Here is an 18084-nt window from a genome sequence, read left to right as displayed (position 1 = left end):
GAAAAAAAGAAATATGGACAGCTCTTCCACAGCCAGTATGCGTGCTTCAGTATGAGACCAGGAATTGAGTTCGTTTTGGTATTTCACACTGAATTTGTTTTCAGCACAAGTTAAGAGAAAAAACAGTTGTGAGGTCTACGGGCATCATGCTGTCAAAATCCTACATACGTTTATTGTAGAAATACAGGCAAGACAGAAGATATAAAATGATAGGTCTGATTTTTCAGTAATCTTTTTTTTAACTTCTAGCTGGCTATCTAATGATTTCAGGTTGTCTGTGCTTGCTCAATAGAAGTATGTATAACAAAAGTGAAATTAATTTGTTTGTATTTTTCCCTTTTAGAAGCAGTCCCCTGCTGTGGATGCCTCAAAACCCCAAACCATGAAGCCATCTGAAACAAAGGTATGAATTCCTGAGAAATTTGTGCTTGCAGTTAAGCAAAGCTATATAAAGAAATGGAATTCATTTTGTAACACTTTGTTACTGAGTAACTTTACTTCATATGTCTGATCTGAATCTTATTTTTCTCTTTAATAAATATCTAAAAATGCCATACAAAGCACTCAGAGGATTTTGTAACAGCAGTAAAACAAACAAAAAAAATCATCAAAATTTCTAATTTTGGTCAGTCGCATTTTGTGACATGTATAGAGCTCCCCCCAGTGTAATTACAGTTATTTACCTAATGGAAATTCTCATATTCAAAGAATTCAGGACAAGCTTCAGCTTTTAATGTACGTACAGCTGCATCTTCTTGTTGATTTATTATCTTTGACTGTCTGACAGCTTCTCTGCGTTTGTCATTTACGCTTGTTCTGTCTTGCCTTATGACTGGAATTTTTTTTAGTGCCGAACCTGTGTCATCAGTCAGGTACTTAACTTGTTAGACAAGAACTGTAATCCTCCCTTATGCCTCTGTTGCCTAACAGAATGTATGAATATTGTTTAAACAAACAATTAATGAATCTCTCCCTCTGTCATTTTCCATAATAGTAACAGTGAAAACAGCAAAAGTCTTGAATACCAAACTAGGCCAGCCAGGACTTGTGCAGCACCTTGTGTACATGCAAGTGAAGGAACATGTAGAATAGTGAGGTTGGAGGTCCTCTAGTCCTGGCAGAGCCACTCTGTAGGTAAAACAGACACCTCACAGCATTGCCAGGTGAGCTTGGAAAACATGCAAGTGCGCAGGTTAACATCTCTGGGTAGCCAGGACTAATGTTTTGCTACCTTCATGATGGTGATGTTTTTCTTTTTATGAAATGGGAAATTCCCTTGCCCCATCACTGACAGTGTTCAAGGCCAGGTTGTATGGGACTTGTATGGTCCAGTGGAAGGTGTCCCTACCTGTGGCGGAAGGTCAGAACTAGGTGATCTATAAGGGCCCTTCCAACCCAAACCAGTGTGTGATTCTGTGATTTGCTGCAACTTTTATCTGTTTCCTTTTGCCCTTTTAGTGTTCATCTGTGAAGACAGCCTAGCTCCATCTTTTCTGTGCTTAAGTTAGCCATTTTGTTCCCCTCAACCTTTTAAAACCCTTTTCCTCTGTGAACACATGTAAGACACAAACTGGTAGCAGTGAGCTGTATGACAATTAAACCTTGTCCATTACTGCACAATCATCATTACTTATAAATGAAAGTACTGCAGATCTCTGGGTTCATGTTCCTGTCTGAGAGTAAACTCATTCGTATCATGTTTGTTACTGATGCTGTTTTCCGAGTCAGCCCTCTAAAAATTCTTTCTTTACTTGAAATTTGAAATAACACTCAGAAGAATGTGGTAGATTTCTAATCAGATTTTTAAAACTTGTGTTTGCAAGATGAGACAAAAATAGTGGCAGAGTCATACTCCAGTGCTGTGAGACTGGTAAACACAAATCCCTTTGAAACCATGTCGTGCATTTGCATGTGTAAGACAATTAATGTTTTCTTTTAATGTCTGTTGCATTATTAATGTCTTCCTCCTGCTGGATGAAGCAAGTCACCTGCATTCTGACAGTACTTTGAAAAGAAATGTGTTTGCTGAGTCACTTTCATTTCTAGTCCAGAATTTCTTGCAAATTACCAAATCTTTCCTGATTGATTGATTGATTGATTGATCTAACTACCTCATTTGTCTTTCCTAGAGTCTCACTGGTGTGTTAGTACTCTTAGACATGCTCAGAACCTGTCTTTAGCTTCCAGTTCTCTGTATTTGAATCCTTTGCCTCAGATTAATTCTCAGTATCATGCGCCTCTGAGAAAACTGTGAGTTACTGCAGCAGAGGAAGGAATGTGGAACTTCTTGTTCTGTAGGTGAAGCTTCAGGGGTTAGGTGGGAAGGTTGGAGGACTAGGGTGGAGAGCAGGCACCCTGTGGCTTTCACTGGAGGAGTGGAGGGAGCTGGGTACTGCCACCAACAAAACCAAATCCCACCCAGCTTTCTTTTCTTTGCATGTGGTTGTGCCACTGCACCGTAACCTAGGTAACTAGTTAAAAAATCCTGGTTTCCTTTCCCAGGCTATTTTTCAGTTTCCTGAGTCAGTTTAAAATGTGGCCTTTCAGGTACTGGTGCAGTGCAGGTGGAAGCAGGCAGTAAAACGGGAAGGGGAACATCTGTTTCTCCACAGGAGATCAGTGTATACTCAGTGTAAACTGACCTGTGGCTTCAGGCTGTGACTGCTCAGAGCTGACTCTATTTAAAGGATGACTGAATTGTTGCCTTTGAATATATATAGTCTCATACTAAAATTGTGGGTTTGACTTGCCTGGTAGTAATTTTTTCTTTCTTTATTCAATTTTAATTCTGTTATTGCTAAAAGTGTACCTGAAGTGTGTGTGAGTATGTATGTGTTCATGACCATGCGTGTGGGTCTGTATATTCTTCAGCATTGTCACAGATAAATTTATCGTACGAGCAGTTCTGCACAGTTTGAAAGAGATAAAAGTCTAATGAATAGTGCATACCCTGAAAAAAACCCCTTTATATATGCTCTTTAGTATAATAATATTTACAATATTTAAAAAAAAAAGAAAAAGCATGCAGTTGCTAATAACTGGTTTGGCAGGCTGAGAATCTGAATTTATGTTCTATACAGCTGTTGTCATGTATTGACAGAAATGCAAGTAAATATATTTTATCGTCCTGCAGAAAAAGGGTGTTTACTCCTCTTCTGAAAAGCACAAAAGGAAAACCTGAATTTGTGCTCTAGCAGCAGGGTACGTAAAATCCTGAGCAGGCAACAGTCATCCCAAAACCAAGACCTGTGGTTGCCAAGTGTGCAGTAGCCAGTTCTCACACACAGAGTCAAAGTATTTGTTTATTCCAAGTTTGCTCCAAAACGGGTGCTACGTAGTATTCCACTGAGCTAGCTCATCACCCCATAAAATTCACATTTTTATACAATTTAGCTCAGGTTAGTAACCCCATGTAACCCTCCCACCATTTAATGACTTGTCAGTTAATTTACATAAGATGACATCATTTGTTTTTGAACTACTGCTCAGGGAGGGGTCTTCTCACCTGTCAGGAGTCTTTTGAGTTGTGGGAGTGATTTTTAGTTAAGAGATGGGATTATAATGAGGATAGTTCACCGAAAGAACATGCTAATCATGTTATGCTGATACATTAGAGACATACGTTGATAGCGTCCATGTGTTTTCAGGATGTACCAGTCTTCACTAATAGTTTTTACTGATCAGAGGTTTGTTAGTCCTGTTTTGCTCAGTTCTGTTTTTCTCATTCCACCTACACAAGGCCAGTGCGTCTTCCCTGGCTGGCAATTATCTTCATTAGGGTTTTTCCCAGGTCATCCTGACCTTTTAAGAGGCCCCTGTATCTGTCCAGGCTTTTCCATAGTGACACAGGTTCCAGTTTGTAACTATGTCTATATAAATGTTCCTTTTAAAAAAAACCCACAAGCTATATGCTACAACAGTCCCACGGCAGGAAAAGTCAAACTATGTTTCTTGAACCTCAAGCTTGTACGTCTATTACGTTTTTCTGCAGCCTTGCAGCTGAAGGATGTCTTAGGTCTCATTGACTCTTTGCTTTAAATGCTACATAAACATGACCAACCTTTTTTAGCTTAAAATCTGAAAATCTAGGATTACCTTTTCAATATAGGATTATTTACAGGTACACAAATGGTGGATGTATGTGTTTGAGTTAACCATATGGTAGTCATGTAATGAGGATGTACAAGTGGGGGAGCATATACAGCATGGTTGAATCATCCTATATGTGTTTTTTAATCAAGTCAAACATTAAGAGAAAATCCAAAGCAGGGAATCTTGATAGGTTAAGTGATTTTTTTTTTAATATTAATTTTTTCTCCACTTTGGATTTTGGAAACTTTTTGTCCTCCTTCTTTGTCAATATTTTCCATGTTGTGACTGACTTGTGGTGGTGATGTGATGTACAGCCTTGAGATCTTTGTGAAGCTTATGGCCAGGCATCTGTGTTTCTATGCGCATTCAGGATTTCCCAACCAAGTGTCTGTGGTTCATTGTGGGGGTGTGAATACTTGCATAACACATGGTAAACAAATGTGGCAAATGTGGTTAGCTAGAAAAGAGAAGCTGAAGTATAGCAATGTTAATTGATATTTGGCAGCTGAAATGAGAGCATTACAACAATGAAGAAATCTATAATTACTGCCTAATAGTTGGTTTTTTTTTTCTTTTGGTTGTTCACTGATTTTTAATAGGCTACTGGGGGAAAAAACACGATTATTTATCTCTTAGTATCTTTTAAATGTGCTCAGTGTATTAGTAGAATAGAGGGGATACGGAAGAATTCTGGCTGGCTGGCTCCTGTGTTAATCGTAGCACTGCTGAAGAAGCAAGAGGAGGGAAAAAAGGAAAAATACAGTGAGGAGGCTAGCATTTCAATTTTTCCTTCTTATCAAATACAACTTCTTGAATTTTTCAGTGTTCTTATTTCTGCTAGTAAAAATCTGTTGGTTACTGTACTTTGACATGAGGTGAATCACAGGAACCAATTTTGTATCATGGCTGCAGAAAATTTGCAAGTATAAATCAAACTGTTCATTCTATTTGTTTGACGCATTATTTCCTTCTCTTTTCTATCCTTTGTATGAGGAGTGTGTGTATACACACAAATGTTTGCACACATTTGACCTTGGGTCACTGGAGTGGAGGTCTGTGTCAGAATGTTGTAAACTGTTAGATCGGGGCACTGTATATTAGTTACATAGCATAAGTGCTCACAAGCATGAACCTGATATTCTTATGTTTATAAGCCCACTCCTTAGAAATAACTAAGTATATTAATCTCCATTTGAATATATGTTACTTATATTTCAGCCTGCACCAACAACTGTAACAGAGTCTGGGAAAAACATGCAGTCAACCAAGGTAAATACTTACCTTTCACCTTTGGCAAGTGTTGAACTTTGGACTAGACTAACTTTGAAGAAAGAGGCTAAACTCTTTGCCACTGCTGTGCCACATGAAACTGCCATGTGATTAGTAACATTCTAATGTTCCTGTGTGCACAAGAGCAAGGAGCAAACAGGTGTGGAAACACAGCACCTCAGGATGTGTTCTGTTAACCACCTTTAATGTGTCTTGTGCTTATTTGAACTAGTGTAGATCACAATACAAAACACTGAATGGTGGTAAGGGTAAATTACCTAATTTTTTTATTTTATGACAGCCAACAGACTCTCAAAATAAACAGCTGTCTGAAGAGAGGCAAAAGGACCCCAATGGTGTAAGTTGTACAGGTTTTCTCTAGTATTTTTTTTCAACCCCCACTCCCCCCCACCCAAAAAAAAAAAGGCTGCAGTGATATTTCCCTCCCTCCCTTCCTCCTTGTCTCCTTCCTTGCCTTCCTCCCTTTCTCCCTTCTTTCCCTCCTTTCTTTCCTTCCACCTTTTCTTCCTCCCTTCCTTCCTCTCTTCGTCCCTTCCTCCTTTCTTCCCTCCTACCCTCCCTCCCTAAAAAAACCCCACAAAAACCATGAAAAAACAAAACTACACCAAAAAACAAATCCATCCCATAAGCGTTTTTTATCTAATAATAGTTTGTCTCTACACAGGCAAAAAGCCAAACTTCCACTTCTCTGACGACAAATAATGGAGAAAAGGTAACTACAGCTCAAGCTGGCCAGCCTCCACAAGCAATCTCCATAGAGACAGCAAAGGTATGGTAGAAGTAGCAAATAAAATTTTTATTGTTTATGTTATTATAAGGAGTTAAAAATTCATTTCAAGATGGATTCTTATGCTGAATATTGCAAGTGAGACTACACTCCCAAAATTCACAATGTAGAAAAGTTAAGAGCTGTCTCGTGATTAAAGGTGGCTATGACAAACCTCCTTGTGCTGCTTTAAATTTTGGGACTTAGAAAGTTCACATTTTACCCATTAAGTAACTTAAACACCATGCTGAATATACCACTTCCAGCTAACCCGTAACAGCATTAGAGGATGAGCATTGGCTGCAGATTGAGCAACCCAGCCACGTGGTATGGGTAGTTTGCACTGTTTTTTTGGTGATCCTTATGTGTGTCCACCTTTTGCTGTCCTCTTCATACGTCGATTTTTCCAACACTTGCCTGTTAGCCAAGCAAGTGATGCTAACAACCCTCACAAGTATAGGTCTGTTCCCATGTGTTACGTGTTTGGGGCTCCTCTGCCGTTCAGGCAAGCTTTTTTGCACGTTCCTTGCAGCTACGTGGTTATAAATGGTACTTCACCAGTCTTTTCCCTTGCCCTTTCATGGCAGAAGGTGAATAGAAGGGACTGTCTGGTCAGTCAAGCTTTGTTTATATGAGCAGTGCCATCATAGAGCTCGTTTGTCTATGGGCTTCCAGGCATATATGTAGCAGCAGTGTTGGCTCTATACGTAGTAGGTCACCAGGTTGTGGATTTGCAGTGAGGTAGCCCATAAACCATGCCTACAAGAAAGAGAAAGGTTGGGGAAAAGGTTGGGGAAAAACTTGGGGTGCAGTCACTTTCAGAGGGGCAAGTGGAGAAAAATCTTAAGTAAAAGTGTGTGGTTGAGTCAGGATCTAGATCTTTTGGTCTTCTGGTCTGCACATGTCTGGGTGATAAGGCAAATGTAACATGAAGGACTCCTGCAGTTCTGTTGTTAACCCACTTTCTTGCAGTAAATGAGAAAGTCTTCATTTTGTGTTGGCGTTGTGCCTGCACCTAACTCACTGTAGCAGTTTTCACCCTTCCTGTTTGAACAGTATTTGCTGCTAGTGTTTATGGTATATTGAGAACTATGAGGTATAAGTGAAAGCTTTCAGAAGAGACTTGGAAGGAGCCTTGTAGTCTTTCTGCACTGGAGATTTCTTTTACTGGTAAAGTAAAACAAAGAGGTAAAGTATTTAAAATGGCATGCTTCCTTTCTCACATCAAAACCACTCTGGAAACAGAGAATGCCTCTGTAGTATTGCAGGTAGATGGTAGCTTGCTCTGCCCCAGTATCTGGACACTGGGCAGGTTCATTAGCCTGTTGCTGAGTCCAAAAGAATACATGCAGCCTCGGAGCTGGATGTTTTAGGCTGGGCTCAGTATCACACAGTGTGCAGCTACTCAACTTCCAGACCACTGAGCTAGTAGGTAGAACCAGCTTCTTATTTGAAGTGTAGATGAAGAGGGCAAATAGATACGTATGCCTGTGTAGAAGATCTCTGATTTACTTTTTGTCTCTTGCATTTTTAACATAGGGCAGTATAATGAAGCTGTCTCTTTTTTTTTTTTTTTTCTTAATTTTCCAGCCCAAGTCTGAGAAAATGACCACAGAGGCTCCTGCAGCCAGTGCAGGTGCAGCTGGTGCAAGTGTAGTTCGTGTGGCTGATAAGTCAAGCAGCAAGGTTGGTAAACAGAGTCCGATAAGTGCTTCCATGTAAAAATGACTTGGAGGGTATTTCTCTCTCTGAAACACTTCTGTTTCAGGAAAAAAAGTCAGTAACTGCTAAAGTACTGCCGCGTAATAGTTACGTATGGTAGTGAAGGACTATCTGAAAGAATAGGTAATAAACTAGTGGTATGTCATTTATGCTTTGTCAAATAGGGCTTGTTTAGTATCAATTTTACCACAGCTAGCATAAACTTAATTACTCTTTATCTCAGTTATGTTTGTATATCCCTACATCTGAGGTGGTACGTGACTACAAATGAGTCTGTTACTGACACTTAGGGAAGAAGTGGAAGAACATTTCTCACTGAAAACTTTGGCAAGTGCAGGAAGCTTTTAGTCTTGTTTCCAGGAGTTTTCTACAGATTCACCAAATGATTCAGATTTTTTTTTTGTACAGCATAGTAACTTCTAGAATGGTTTGCTTTTTTTTTTTTTTTTTTTAGCCTGGAATGGATGAGTCAGCACTAGATAGCCTAATAGACACCCTGGGTGGACCTGAAGAAGATGTGCCTACTAGTCCTGTTTACACTGGCCCAGAAGTTACGGTATTTTGCATTTTTAATTTTTATTTTTTAGAAGTTTAATCTCTAAAATATGTCTGTAGTTGCTTACTGCTACATTGATACAGTATTTGTTGCTTAGATCTGCTAAGGGGTGAAGTAGAGTTTGCACAGTTGCATCTTAGTGCTGTTTTCAGTAAAACCAATGATACAGTTATGAGTGTATCTCAGTAGAAAACAGGGTCAGTAAAGACAGTTGTTGCTTTTTTAACTGAATTCCAGGCATGGCCTCCAATGAATCTACAAAAGGCAGTGATGGAGACATAAGGGAGCATTAAGCAATCTAGGAGATTTCATTTCTGCTTGAGAAAGAGTAATATCTTGAGAATTTGGGGAAGGAAGCATACTTTTCTGAGTTAGTTTAGGAAAGTAACATATAGTCTACAAGATGTCAGGGTAGCTGAGGGGAAGCAGGAATGCTTGCTCCCTGCCCAAACTGTGCAGAGTCCTCAAGCTTCCCCTGTAGCTCATGGAGGAAAGAAGGAGGTTGTTAACTCTCAAAGCTGGGAATTGGTGACAAAAAAAAAAAAAAAAAAAAAAGGAGGAAAAGGACAATTAAAAGCAAGGCACTTCCTCCTAAACCTGTTGCCCCCACACAGAACTGCTTTGCTCCTGCAGGGAGCTCATAAGGAAACACACTTGCGCCAGAAACAACCTGCTGATGCACTAGTAAAGAAAATCTCTACTGGTGCTGCCAGGAAAAAGCGACAGGTCGTAGTAGTAGGGGATTCTACTTTGAAAGGGACAGAAGCACTCGTCTGTCGGCCTGACCCGGTCTCAAGGGAGGTGTGTTGCCTACCAGAGGCATGGGATCAGGGATGCGGCAGAGAGGCTGCCTGCTCTAGTAAGCCCCATGGACTATTACCCACTTCTGGTGACACATGTGAGTGCTAGGGGTATAGATAGTAGTAGCCTGGGAACATAAAGAAGGACTACAGAGCCCTGGGAGAGGTGGTTAAGGGCTCTGGAGCTCAGATTGTCTTCTCATCTATTCTCCAGGGTACAGGGGAGGACCTAAAAAAAGCTAGGAGGATTAGCCAGGTTAATAAATGGTTAAAATGGTGGTGTCATAGTCAGGGTTTGGGTGTCTTGAGCATGGGACCCAAATTTGTACGCCAGGTCTAGCGGGGGCTGGTGGAGCTGGTCTGATAAAGAAGGGGAAGAGCAGTTTTGGTAGGAGGCTTGCCAGACTGGTCAAGGAGGCTTTAAACTAGATGTGTTGGGGGAGGGGGACATCATTCCATCTCAACACTCCCAGTCAGTTGCCAGCACCTATAATAAATGCTTGGAGCAATGCAGAGATATTCCGGCTGCTTGGGCCAATGGGCCGGCTTCATTTGGAGCTCAGCTCAGATGCCTCTATACAAATGCCTGTAGCATGGGGAACAAACAAGAGGAATTAGAGATGTGTGCTCGTCTACGGGGGTATGATATAATAGGCATCACAGAAACATGGTGGGATGGCTCCTGTGACTGGAGTGTTGAAATGGAAGGTTACAGACTCTTTAGAAAAGACAGGCCTGGCAGGCGTGGAGGGGGAGTTGCCCTTTATGTTAGGGATAGGCTGGAGAGTATGGAACTCCATCCAGGGATAGGTGAGCAGTTAACAGAGAGCTTGTGGGTCAGGGTTAAAGGGAAAACGGCGATGGGAGGCATTACAGTGGGGATATGTTACAGACCACCTGATCAAGAGGAATCTGCGGATGAAGCACTCTATAGGCAGATAGGAACAGCCTCACGCTCACAGGCCCTCGTTCTCATGGGTGACTTCAACCACCCTGACATCTGTTGGAATGACAGTACGGCCCGGCACAAGCAATCCAGGAGGTTCCTCTATTGTGTGGAAGACAACTTCCTTCTGCAAGTAATAGAGGAACCGACAAGGAGAGGTGCCATGCTTGACCTCATGCTCACCAACTGGGGAGGACTCATTGGAAATGTGGCACTGCAGGACAGCCTTGGATGCAGCGACCACGAGATGGTTGAATTTGAGATCCTTAGGACAGTGAGAAGAGTGTGCAGCAAGCTCACTGCCATAGACTTCAAGAGAGCAGACTTTGGCCTCCTCAGGAGCCTGCTTAGTAAGGTTCCATGGGATATAGCCCTAGAGGGCAGGGGGCTCAAGACTCTTGGTTGGTCTTCAAGGATCACCTGCTACAAGCTCAGGAGCTTTGCATCCCAACTAGAAGGAAATGCATCAGGAGGGCCAGGAGACCTCCTTGGATGGATAAGGAGCTGCTGAGGAAAATTCAAATGAAAAAAAGAGTTTTGTAGGAAGTGGAAGCAAGGACAGGCGGCCTGGGAAGAGTACAGGGATATTGTCTGGGAAGCTAGGGACCAGGTTAGGAAAGCTAAGGCCCAGTTAGAATTAAACTTGGCTAGGGATATTAAGGACAACAGGAAGGGATTCTACAGGTACATAGCAAATAAAAAACAGACTAGGGAGGACGTACGCCCCCTCAGGAAGCTCTCAGGTGAACTAGCTACACAGGATTTGGAGAAGGCTGAGGTTCTGAATGACTTCTTTGCCTCGGTCTTCACTGGCAAAGGCTCTGACTGCACCACCCAAGTCTTGGAAGGCAGACGCAGGGACTGTGAGAATGAAGACCTTGGGCACACTGTAGGAGAGGAACTGGTTCGAGACCGTCTTAAAAACCTGAACATACAGAAGTCCATGGGTCCTGATGAAATCCATCCATGGGTCCTGAAGGAGCTGGCAAATGAAGTTGCTAAGCCACTGGCCATCATATTTGAAAAATCATGGCAGTCAGGTGAAGTTCCTGACGACTGGAAAAAAGGGAAATATAACCCCCATTTTCAAGAAGGGGAAAATGGATGACCCGGGGAATTACAGACCAGTCAGTCTCACCTCTGTGCCTGGCAAAATCTTGGAGCAGATTCTCCTGGAAGGCATGCTAAGGCACATGAAAATCAACAAGGTGCTTGGTGACAGCCAGCATGGCTTCACTAAGGGCAAATCCTGCCTGACCAATTTGGTGGCCTTCTATGATGGGGCTACTACAGAAGTGATGGACAGGGGTAGAGCAGTTGATGTCATCTACCTGGATTTGTGTAAAGCGTTCAACACTGTCCCACACGACATCCTTGTCTCTAAATTGGAGAGACATCAATTTGATGAATGGACCACTAGCTGGATAAAGAACTGGCTGGATGGCTGCACACAAAGAGTTGTGGTCAATGGCTCAGTGTCCAGCTGGAGACCAGTAACGAGTGGTGTCCCTCAGGGATCGGTGTTGGGACAGATCTTGTTCAACATCTTTGTTGGTGACATGGACAGTGGGATTGAGTGCGCCCTCAGCAAGTTTGCTGATGACACCAAGCCATGTGGTTCGGTTGATAAGCTGGAGGGAAGGAATGCCATCCAGAGGGACCTTGACACGCTTGTGAGGTGGGCTGATGCCAACCTCATGAAGTTTAACCATGCCAAGTGCAAGGTCCTACACCTGGGTCAGAGCAATCCCAGGCACAGCTACAGGTTGGGCAGAGAAGAGATTCAGAGCAGCTCTGAAGAGAAGGACCTGGGGGTGTTGGTCGATGAGAAAATGAACATGAGCCGGCTTCAGTGTGCACTTGCAGCCCAGAAAGCCAACTGTATCCTAGGCTGCATCAAAAGGAGCGTGACCAGCAGGTCAAAGGAGGTGATCCTGCCCCCTCTACCCTGCTCTGGTGAGACATCACTTGGAGTATTGTGTCCAGTTCTGGTGTCCTCAACATAAAAAGGACATGGAACTGTTGGAACAAGTCCAGAGGAGGGCCATGAGAATCATCAGGGAACTGGAGCACCTCCCACATGAAGATAGGCTGAGAAAGTTGGGGCTGTTCAGCCTGGAGAAGAGAAGGCTGCGTGGAGACCCCATAGCAGCCTTCCAGTATCTGAAGGGGGCCTATAGGGATGCTGGGGATGGACTCTTCGTTAGGGACTGTAGTGATAGGACAAGGGGTAATGGGTTAAAACTTAAACAGGGGAAGTTTAGATTGGATATAAGGAAGAAGTTCTTTACGCTAAGGGTGGTGAGGCACTGGAATAGGTTGCCCAAGGAGGCTGTGAATGCTTCATCCCTGGCAGTGTTCAAAGCCAGGTTGGATGAGGCCTTGGGTGATATGGTTTAGAGCGAGGTGTCCCTGCCCATGGCAGGGGGTTGGAACTTTATGATCTTAAGGTCCTTTCCAACCCTAACTATTCTATGATTCTATAAGAAGAATGAAGATTAAAAGCAGTACTCAGCTGTGATGAAAATTTTGGAGTTTATCAATATTTAGAATTCAGTTTATGTACAGCAATACATTCTATGGCTGGAGACACTGAAATGGCTTATATTAATACAGAAGAAATCTGGAGAGGCAAAGTTTTGCTAGGTGGTGTGCACTGTTGCAGCTAGTCGAGATGCCACATGAATGACACTAGTTCTGAAAGACACTATAGTGACAGTCCAGGATTGTCCTGTGACCTAGCCAGCTCTTGTGTTTTCTTTACAGAATTATCACTGTAGATAGTTCTACATTAGAAATGTATTTCAATAAAGAAGAGTACAAAGACATTAAGGTGTGCATTCTTTTCATAGGAAGATATATCTTCAAGATACTTGGAAGAACTGGGTAAACGAGAAGGTAGTCTCCCTCCAGAGTATGTTAAATTGTTGAAGGTTAGTGAGTTAAAAAAAGCATATTCTTCGTGTGTGTTTTATATTGTAAGTTTTTGCTTACCATTTACTACAAAATTAATTCTCGTTCTAGAGCAAAGGGGGTGGCAAAGATGGATTCCCACCAAAAGCAGATGAACGAGAGGAAGTAAGTTACCTTTAAAAAAAAAATAAAAATTGCAAGGTGAAAATAACCCAATAATCATTTGATTCCTAAGAAAATTTAAGTGTTGCCTGTCTTCCAAAAATCCCAGCAAGTGGGAGAGGTCTGTGGGGTGCCATATAATGTAGATGCTGCTAGAACTTGTCACAGAAATTAGACTTTGGTACAGATGATTTTAATAAAGAAGCAAGAATTTTCACAACACTTGAAGCTGAAACAAATCAGATAAGTGGTCATAGAGATCCTAGCAATAATAATAACAAAAGGAAGAAATAGTAGCCGTGCATATGTCTTTAGCAAAGACAACTTGTATTTCTGTACTTCACAAGAGAATTCTGTAAGCCAGCTTAATTTTACTGTTTTATAAGTTTAACATAAAAAAAAAAGCTTATCTGAAAAATGAATCTACCATTGAGGGGAAATACAATTTTTCTGTAATGCCATCGTCTTGTTATGAGGTCATTGTGTGAATAAGCATGGAGTGCACTCAGATTTTAAACCAGGTTTGACACTACTGATATTTGAAATTTAATAATCATAACCTAATCTGCAATTTCTCGCTCAGAAACCAATGACGGACGATGAGCTTGCAGAGGCCTTGTCATCAGACTTTGCCTGTAGTACTGCTTCTGCTGAAGAAAAGACAAGACTGACAGAGGTATTGATATTTTTCTTGCAATTGGTTGCCTTTACTGCAATGAAACATTGCCATTGGTATCTTAGTAGTTCACTTTAAAATTATCTTGACTATTTTCTCGTTTTGATTTTTTTAAAATTTGCCTGTAATTTTGTATCTCTCATAGAAACCAAGTAAGGAAGAAGAAATTGTACAAGCACAAGCAGTAAGTTCAGTAAAGACCTCGGTTCCTCCTAAGGAGAAGAAAACAAAATCAAAAGAGGTATACATAGTCATTCATGGAGTAGCTGACTTCTAATTAAAAAATACAAGCATGTATTGTGTTTTATGTTTGCCTGATCTTGGAAAGATGTAAAGGGGGCTAACAAAAAATTTGAAGAGGGGCTTTTGACAAGTCCCTGCAGGGACAGGACAAGGGGGAACGGCTTTAGCCTGATAGTGGGGAGCTTGAGATGAGATCTTACAAAGAAGTTTTTCCCTGTGAAGGTAGTGAGGCCCTGGCACAGGGTGCCCAGAGAAGCTGTGGCTGCCCCATCCCTGACAGCGTTCAAGGCCAGGTTGGATGGGGCTTGGAGCAACCTGGTCTAGTGGAAGGTGTCCCTTCCCACGGCAGGGTGTTGGAACTGGATGAGCTTTAAGGTCCCTTCTAACCCAGACCATTCTATGATCCTATGATCATCCTGATTTTCAGCTGTAAATCCTGTTTATCATAGGAATTATAGGAATAATAGGAATTGTCATTGCTCAGATTCTGCTCTACCTCAGTGGGTCAGATTACTTTGTTTTCTGCATTATTCTGCAGAATAACAGTGGTTCTTCTGGCTGTGAGCAAGAGTAGAAAAATGTATGTGTTTTCTTAGCTATGTGAGGTGTGTTTAAAACTTGTATCTGATGTAGTTTTCTCATGTTTCAAAAACCTTTCTTGTTTCCTCTGTAGAGAGCAATATGATGTTATACATTCTGGGTTTACCATGTCAAAGCATTTCACAATTACATGATATTGTGCTCCCTCCCCTCTGCCCCTCCCCCCCTTTTTTTTTCCTTTTCCTCTCTCCTTAAGAGGAGATACATATTGATTGGACTGTGTTAATCTTACCACATGATTTGCATTGTCCTCCAATGTGATGTTAAGGAAATCAGGTAAAACCAAACAGAAATGACCAGTCTGGTACTGGCTGTTTGCTTCACGTACAGCGTAAAAGATGTATGAGGTAAAATCTTTGTCAATTTAAATTAGTAATTGAATGATTTATGAATTTTCTTAAATGCAGAAAATTAAAGATGATGCAATGGAAGTTCTTCTTGGTACTCTTGGTGGACCTGAACCTGAACCTGAAGATCATACCCCTGTTGTAGAGGTGGCAGAGGTATAGTCTTACTCACTTTTACAGCAGTTTTCAGGCTTTCCCGTGGAATCACATGACTTCTTTGTTAGATACTGTACAAATGTGTAAAATAGACTTTCATATCAGGGGCCTAAGGAATGTCTGACTCTTACATGATTAAGAAGATTAAGAAGTGAAGAAATCCTGAGTGGATACAAGAAAAAAAAATACAGTAAGGTGGTTTGGAAAATTTTTAATTTGACTGTATTTCATTTGAATTTTCATTTGAATTCATTTGCATTTCATTTGACTGTACAAGCTTACATACATACACCTTTCACTCTGTTAGTTATAGTTCTGTTTTTTTTCTCAAGCATTGGGTACAATTTATAGCAAGCTTTTGTTTTGCATATGTTTATAATTTCATTTTTAATTGACATTTCAGGTGTTTAGTGCCTGTGCTTCTTTATCTATCAGACCCCATTATTTTCTGATTTGGGTTTTGCCTTTCACTCTGACTTCTAAGAGTTTTGTTTTTCTTCAACAGTTAGATTTTAACAGTAGTCCTGTGTTTGCATGTTAAACTTGGACTTTTTACTTTAATTTTGCAAACTCTGCTATAACTCTTATCACTAGCATTTGTTTTCCCTTGTATTCACTTACAGCTCAGAGCAAACAAATGACAGGGAAATAGCAGAGAATAATTTGTTGCTGAGAAAAAATGCCACAGCTAAAATTTTTACAAAAAAGAGCATATAGTAGTGCAGGTTAATTCAGCCTGCGCCTTCAGATTACATAGTGGATGCATTAATTCTGGAAGTATATCCAGAAAATTAAAGGCTGGGTTTCCGTAACAGTGATGGAAAAAAATACAGAATTATGGCATCTATAATCAAAGTGATGAAATCCAAGAAAACCTGAGGGTTTTGTACACACAGAAATTCTCGAAGTATGTGCCACAAAGTTATGGCTCTGAGTAGTTTTTTTAGAATTTAAAATAGTACAGCTGTGTTCACATATGGCATTGATTCTTAGACTAAGGTTATTTTACCACATAAATTTGATAGGAATAAATTTAGGAATTTTAATATCTTACTATATGGAATAATTTTATCTGATACCAATTCTTCTTCAAACAATAGGCTGATGAATCTTGATACTGAAGTTGAGTCTGCTTTGGAGTTTTTATTTTAATTTCTGTGATTTTTTTTTTTCTTTTTAAGGCTAAAGCTAAGGAGAAAAAGGTAAAAAAGGCTGGAGAACTTGATGATACAATACCTCCAGAATACAGGTTAACACCAAAGTTGGTAAGCTTTTTGTATCTTCATTGCTTTGTAAATAGGGCACGTGTCTGACACTTTTGTCTCATAGAGGGAAAGAGTATGGGAAAAAGAAGCAAAACTAGTATTTAATCAGCAGCTTTTTCCTGTTGGTGATTTCTGTATCTCTAGTTTCCTTCCCTTTGTGGGCATGAGTGGGTTTTTCAGGCATCTGAGCAAAGATCTTATCTTCCCCAATCACATACTCTTTCTCCGAGAGTGGTGTTACTTGTTTCTGATACTAAAACTCAATATGGTAAAATCCATCTCTATACAGAAATGCTGGTAGGTATCACTTTGTAATGCAACCTTGAAACAGTGTTGTAAAATGGTATGAAAATTAAAACTAATTTTTTCAGAATGTCACTTCCAAGTGATGGAGATTTTTCTCAAGTTGAAAAAAAAACAGCTATAGAACTGAGATGTGTTTTCCATAAAGTTCTGAATTGGAAGTTTTTGCAACAGTTTAACCAATGTTACCAAGGTTGCTATATAAAATGGTCTTGCTAGAGCTGGGTGTTAACATTCTGTTGTGAAAGGAGCAGTTTTAGCTGTTTTTAGAGATTTCAAGTCTGCCTGACTACAGACCTGGGATTTAACCCCCTATTTGTTAAGTGCAAAAGATAAACTTTTGCACTCAAAGCTTCTTAGAGTGATGAATTCTTGATAGTTTACTAGGGAATTAATTTCTGCTGTATGTTGATACAGACAGGAATTAACTCTTTCTGGTCTCTTGGCCTATTTGTGTTGTGCTGACATCATATTTGCTTTTTTTATCCATTTAGCTGGCTATATAAGAATTTGCCCTGTTTAGAGGATTTCCTGTAATTATGTTACTGATTTCATCTCATGTTTGTCATAGTAACATAGAATCATACATTGGTTTGGGTTGGAAAGAACCTTAAGATCATCTAGTTCCAACCTCCCTGCCATGGGCAGGGTCAGCTCACACTAGACCAGGTCACCCAAGGCTCTGTCCAACCTGACCTTGAACACTGACAGGGATGGGGCATTTATCACTTCTCTGGGCAACCCATTCCAGTGCCTCACCACCCTCACAGTCAAGAACTTCTTCCTTTTACCTAATACAGACTTCCCTGTTCAAGTTTAACCCATCACCCCTTGTGCTATTGCTGCAGTCCTTGATTAAGAGTCCCTCTCCAGCATCCTTGTAGGCCCCCTTCAAATACTGGAAGGCTGCTCTGAAGGCTCCACGCAGCCTTCTCCAGGCTGAACAGCCCCAACTTTCTAAGCCTGTCTTCATACGGGAGGTGCTGCAGCCACCTTATCACCCTCAAGGCCCTCTTCTGGACTTGCTTCAGCAGCTCCATGTCCCTCTTATGTTGAGAACACCAGAACTCCATGCAGTACTTCAAGTGGGGTCTCACAAGAGCAGAGCAGAGTGTCAGGATCACCTCCTTCATCCTGCTGGTCACATTCCTTTTGATGCATTTTGATGCATTCTTTTGATAATTTACTTTGTGTTACTTTGCTGGTGATTATGGAGTATGGAACTTCTTAAAACAATGGAAAAATGT

General features: G+C 41.0%; 1 protein-coding gene across 13 annotated transcripts in view; it reads left to right on the top strand.

Annotated features, from left to right (window-relative positions):
- Positions 1-18084, top strand: part of CAST (calpastatin) — a 62388-nt gene that overhangs the window by 30596 nt on the left and 13708 nt on the right. For 10 of the 13 annotated variants that reach the window (XM_061364626.1, XM_061364634.1, XM_061364636.1 and 7 more), the window contains 12 exons: positions 344-403; positions 5311-5361; positions 5663-5719; positions 6047-6151; positions 7739-7834; positions 8325-8426; positions 13025-13105; positions 13197-13250; positions 13831-13923; positions 14069-14164; positions 15174-15269; positions 16451-16534. In XM_061364626.1, coding sequence (XP_061220610.1) covers positions 344-403; positions 5311-5361; positions 5663-5719; positions 6047-6151; positions 7739-7834; positions 8325-8426; positions 13025-13105; positions 13197-13250; positions 13831-13923; positions 14069-14164; positions 15174-15269; positions 16451-16534 — 975 coding nt within the window. The remainder of the gene's footprint in view (positions 1-343; positions 404-5310; positions 5362-5662; positions 5720-6046; positions 6152-7738; positions 7835-8324; positions 8427-13024; positions 13106-13196; positions 13251-13830; positions 13924-14068; positions 14165-15173; positions 15270-16450; positions 16535-18084) is intronic. The other 3 variants (XM_061364637.1, XM_061364635.1, XM_061364628.1) reach the window with 1 other exon arrangement.

This window comes from Neopsephotus bourkii, unplaced genomic scaffold, assembly GCF_033783945.1.
Source record: "Neopsephotus bourkii isolate Nb327-2 ecotype Australia unplaced genomic scaffold, CSIRO-AGI_Nbou_v1 NB_1244, whole genome shotgun sequence".
Taxonomy (NCBI): domain Eukaryota; kingdom Metazoa; phylum Chordata; class Aves; order Psittaciformes; family Psittacidae; genus Neopsephotus; species Neopsephotus bourkii.
This window is presented reverse-complemented; position numbering and strand designations above follow the sequence as displayed.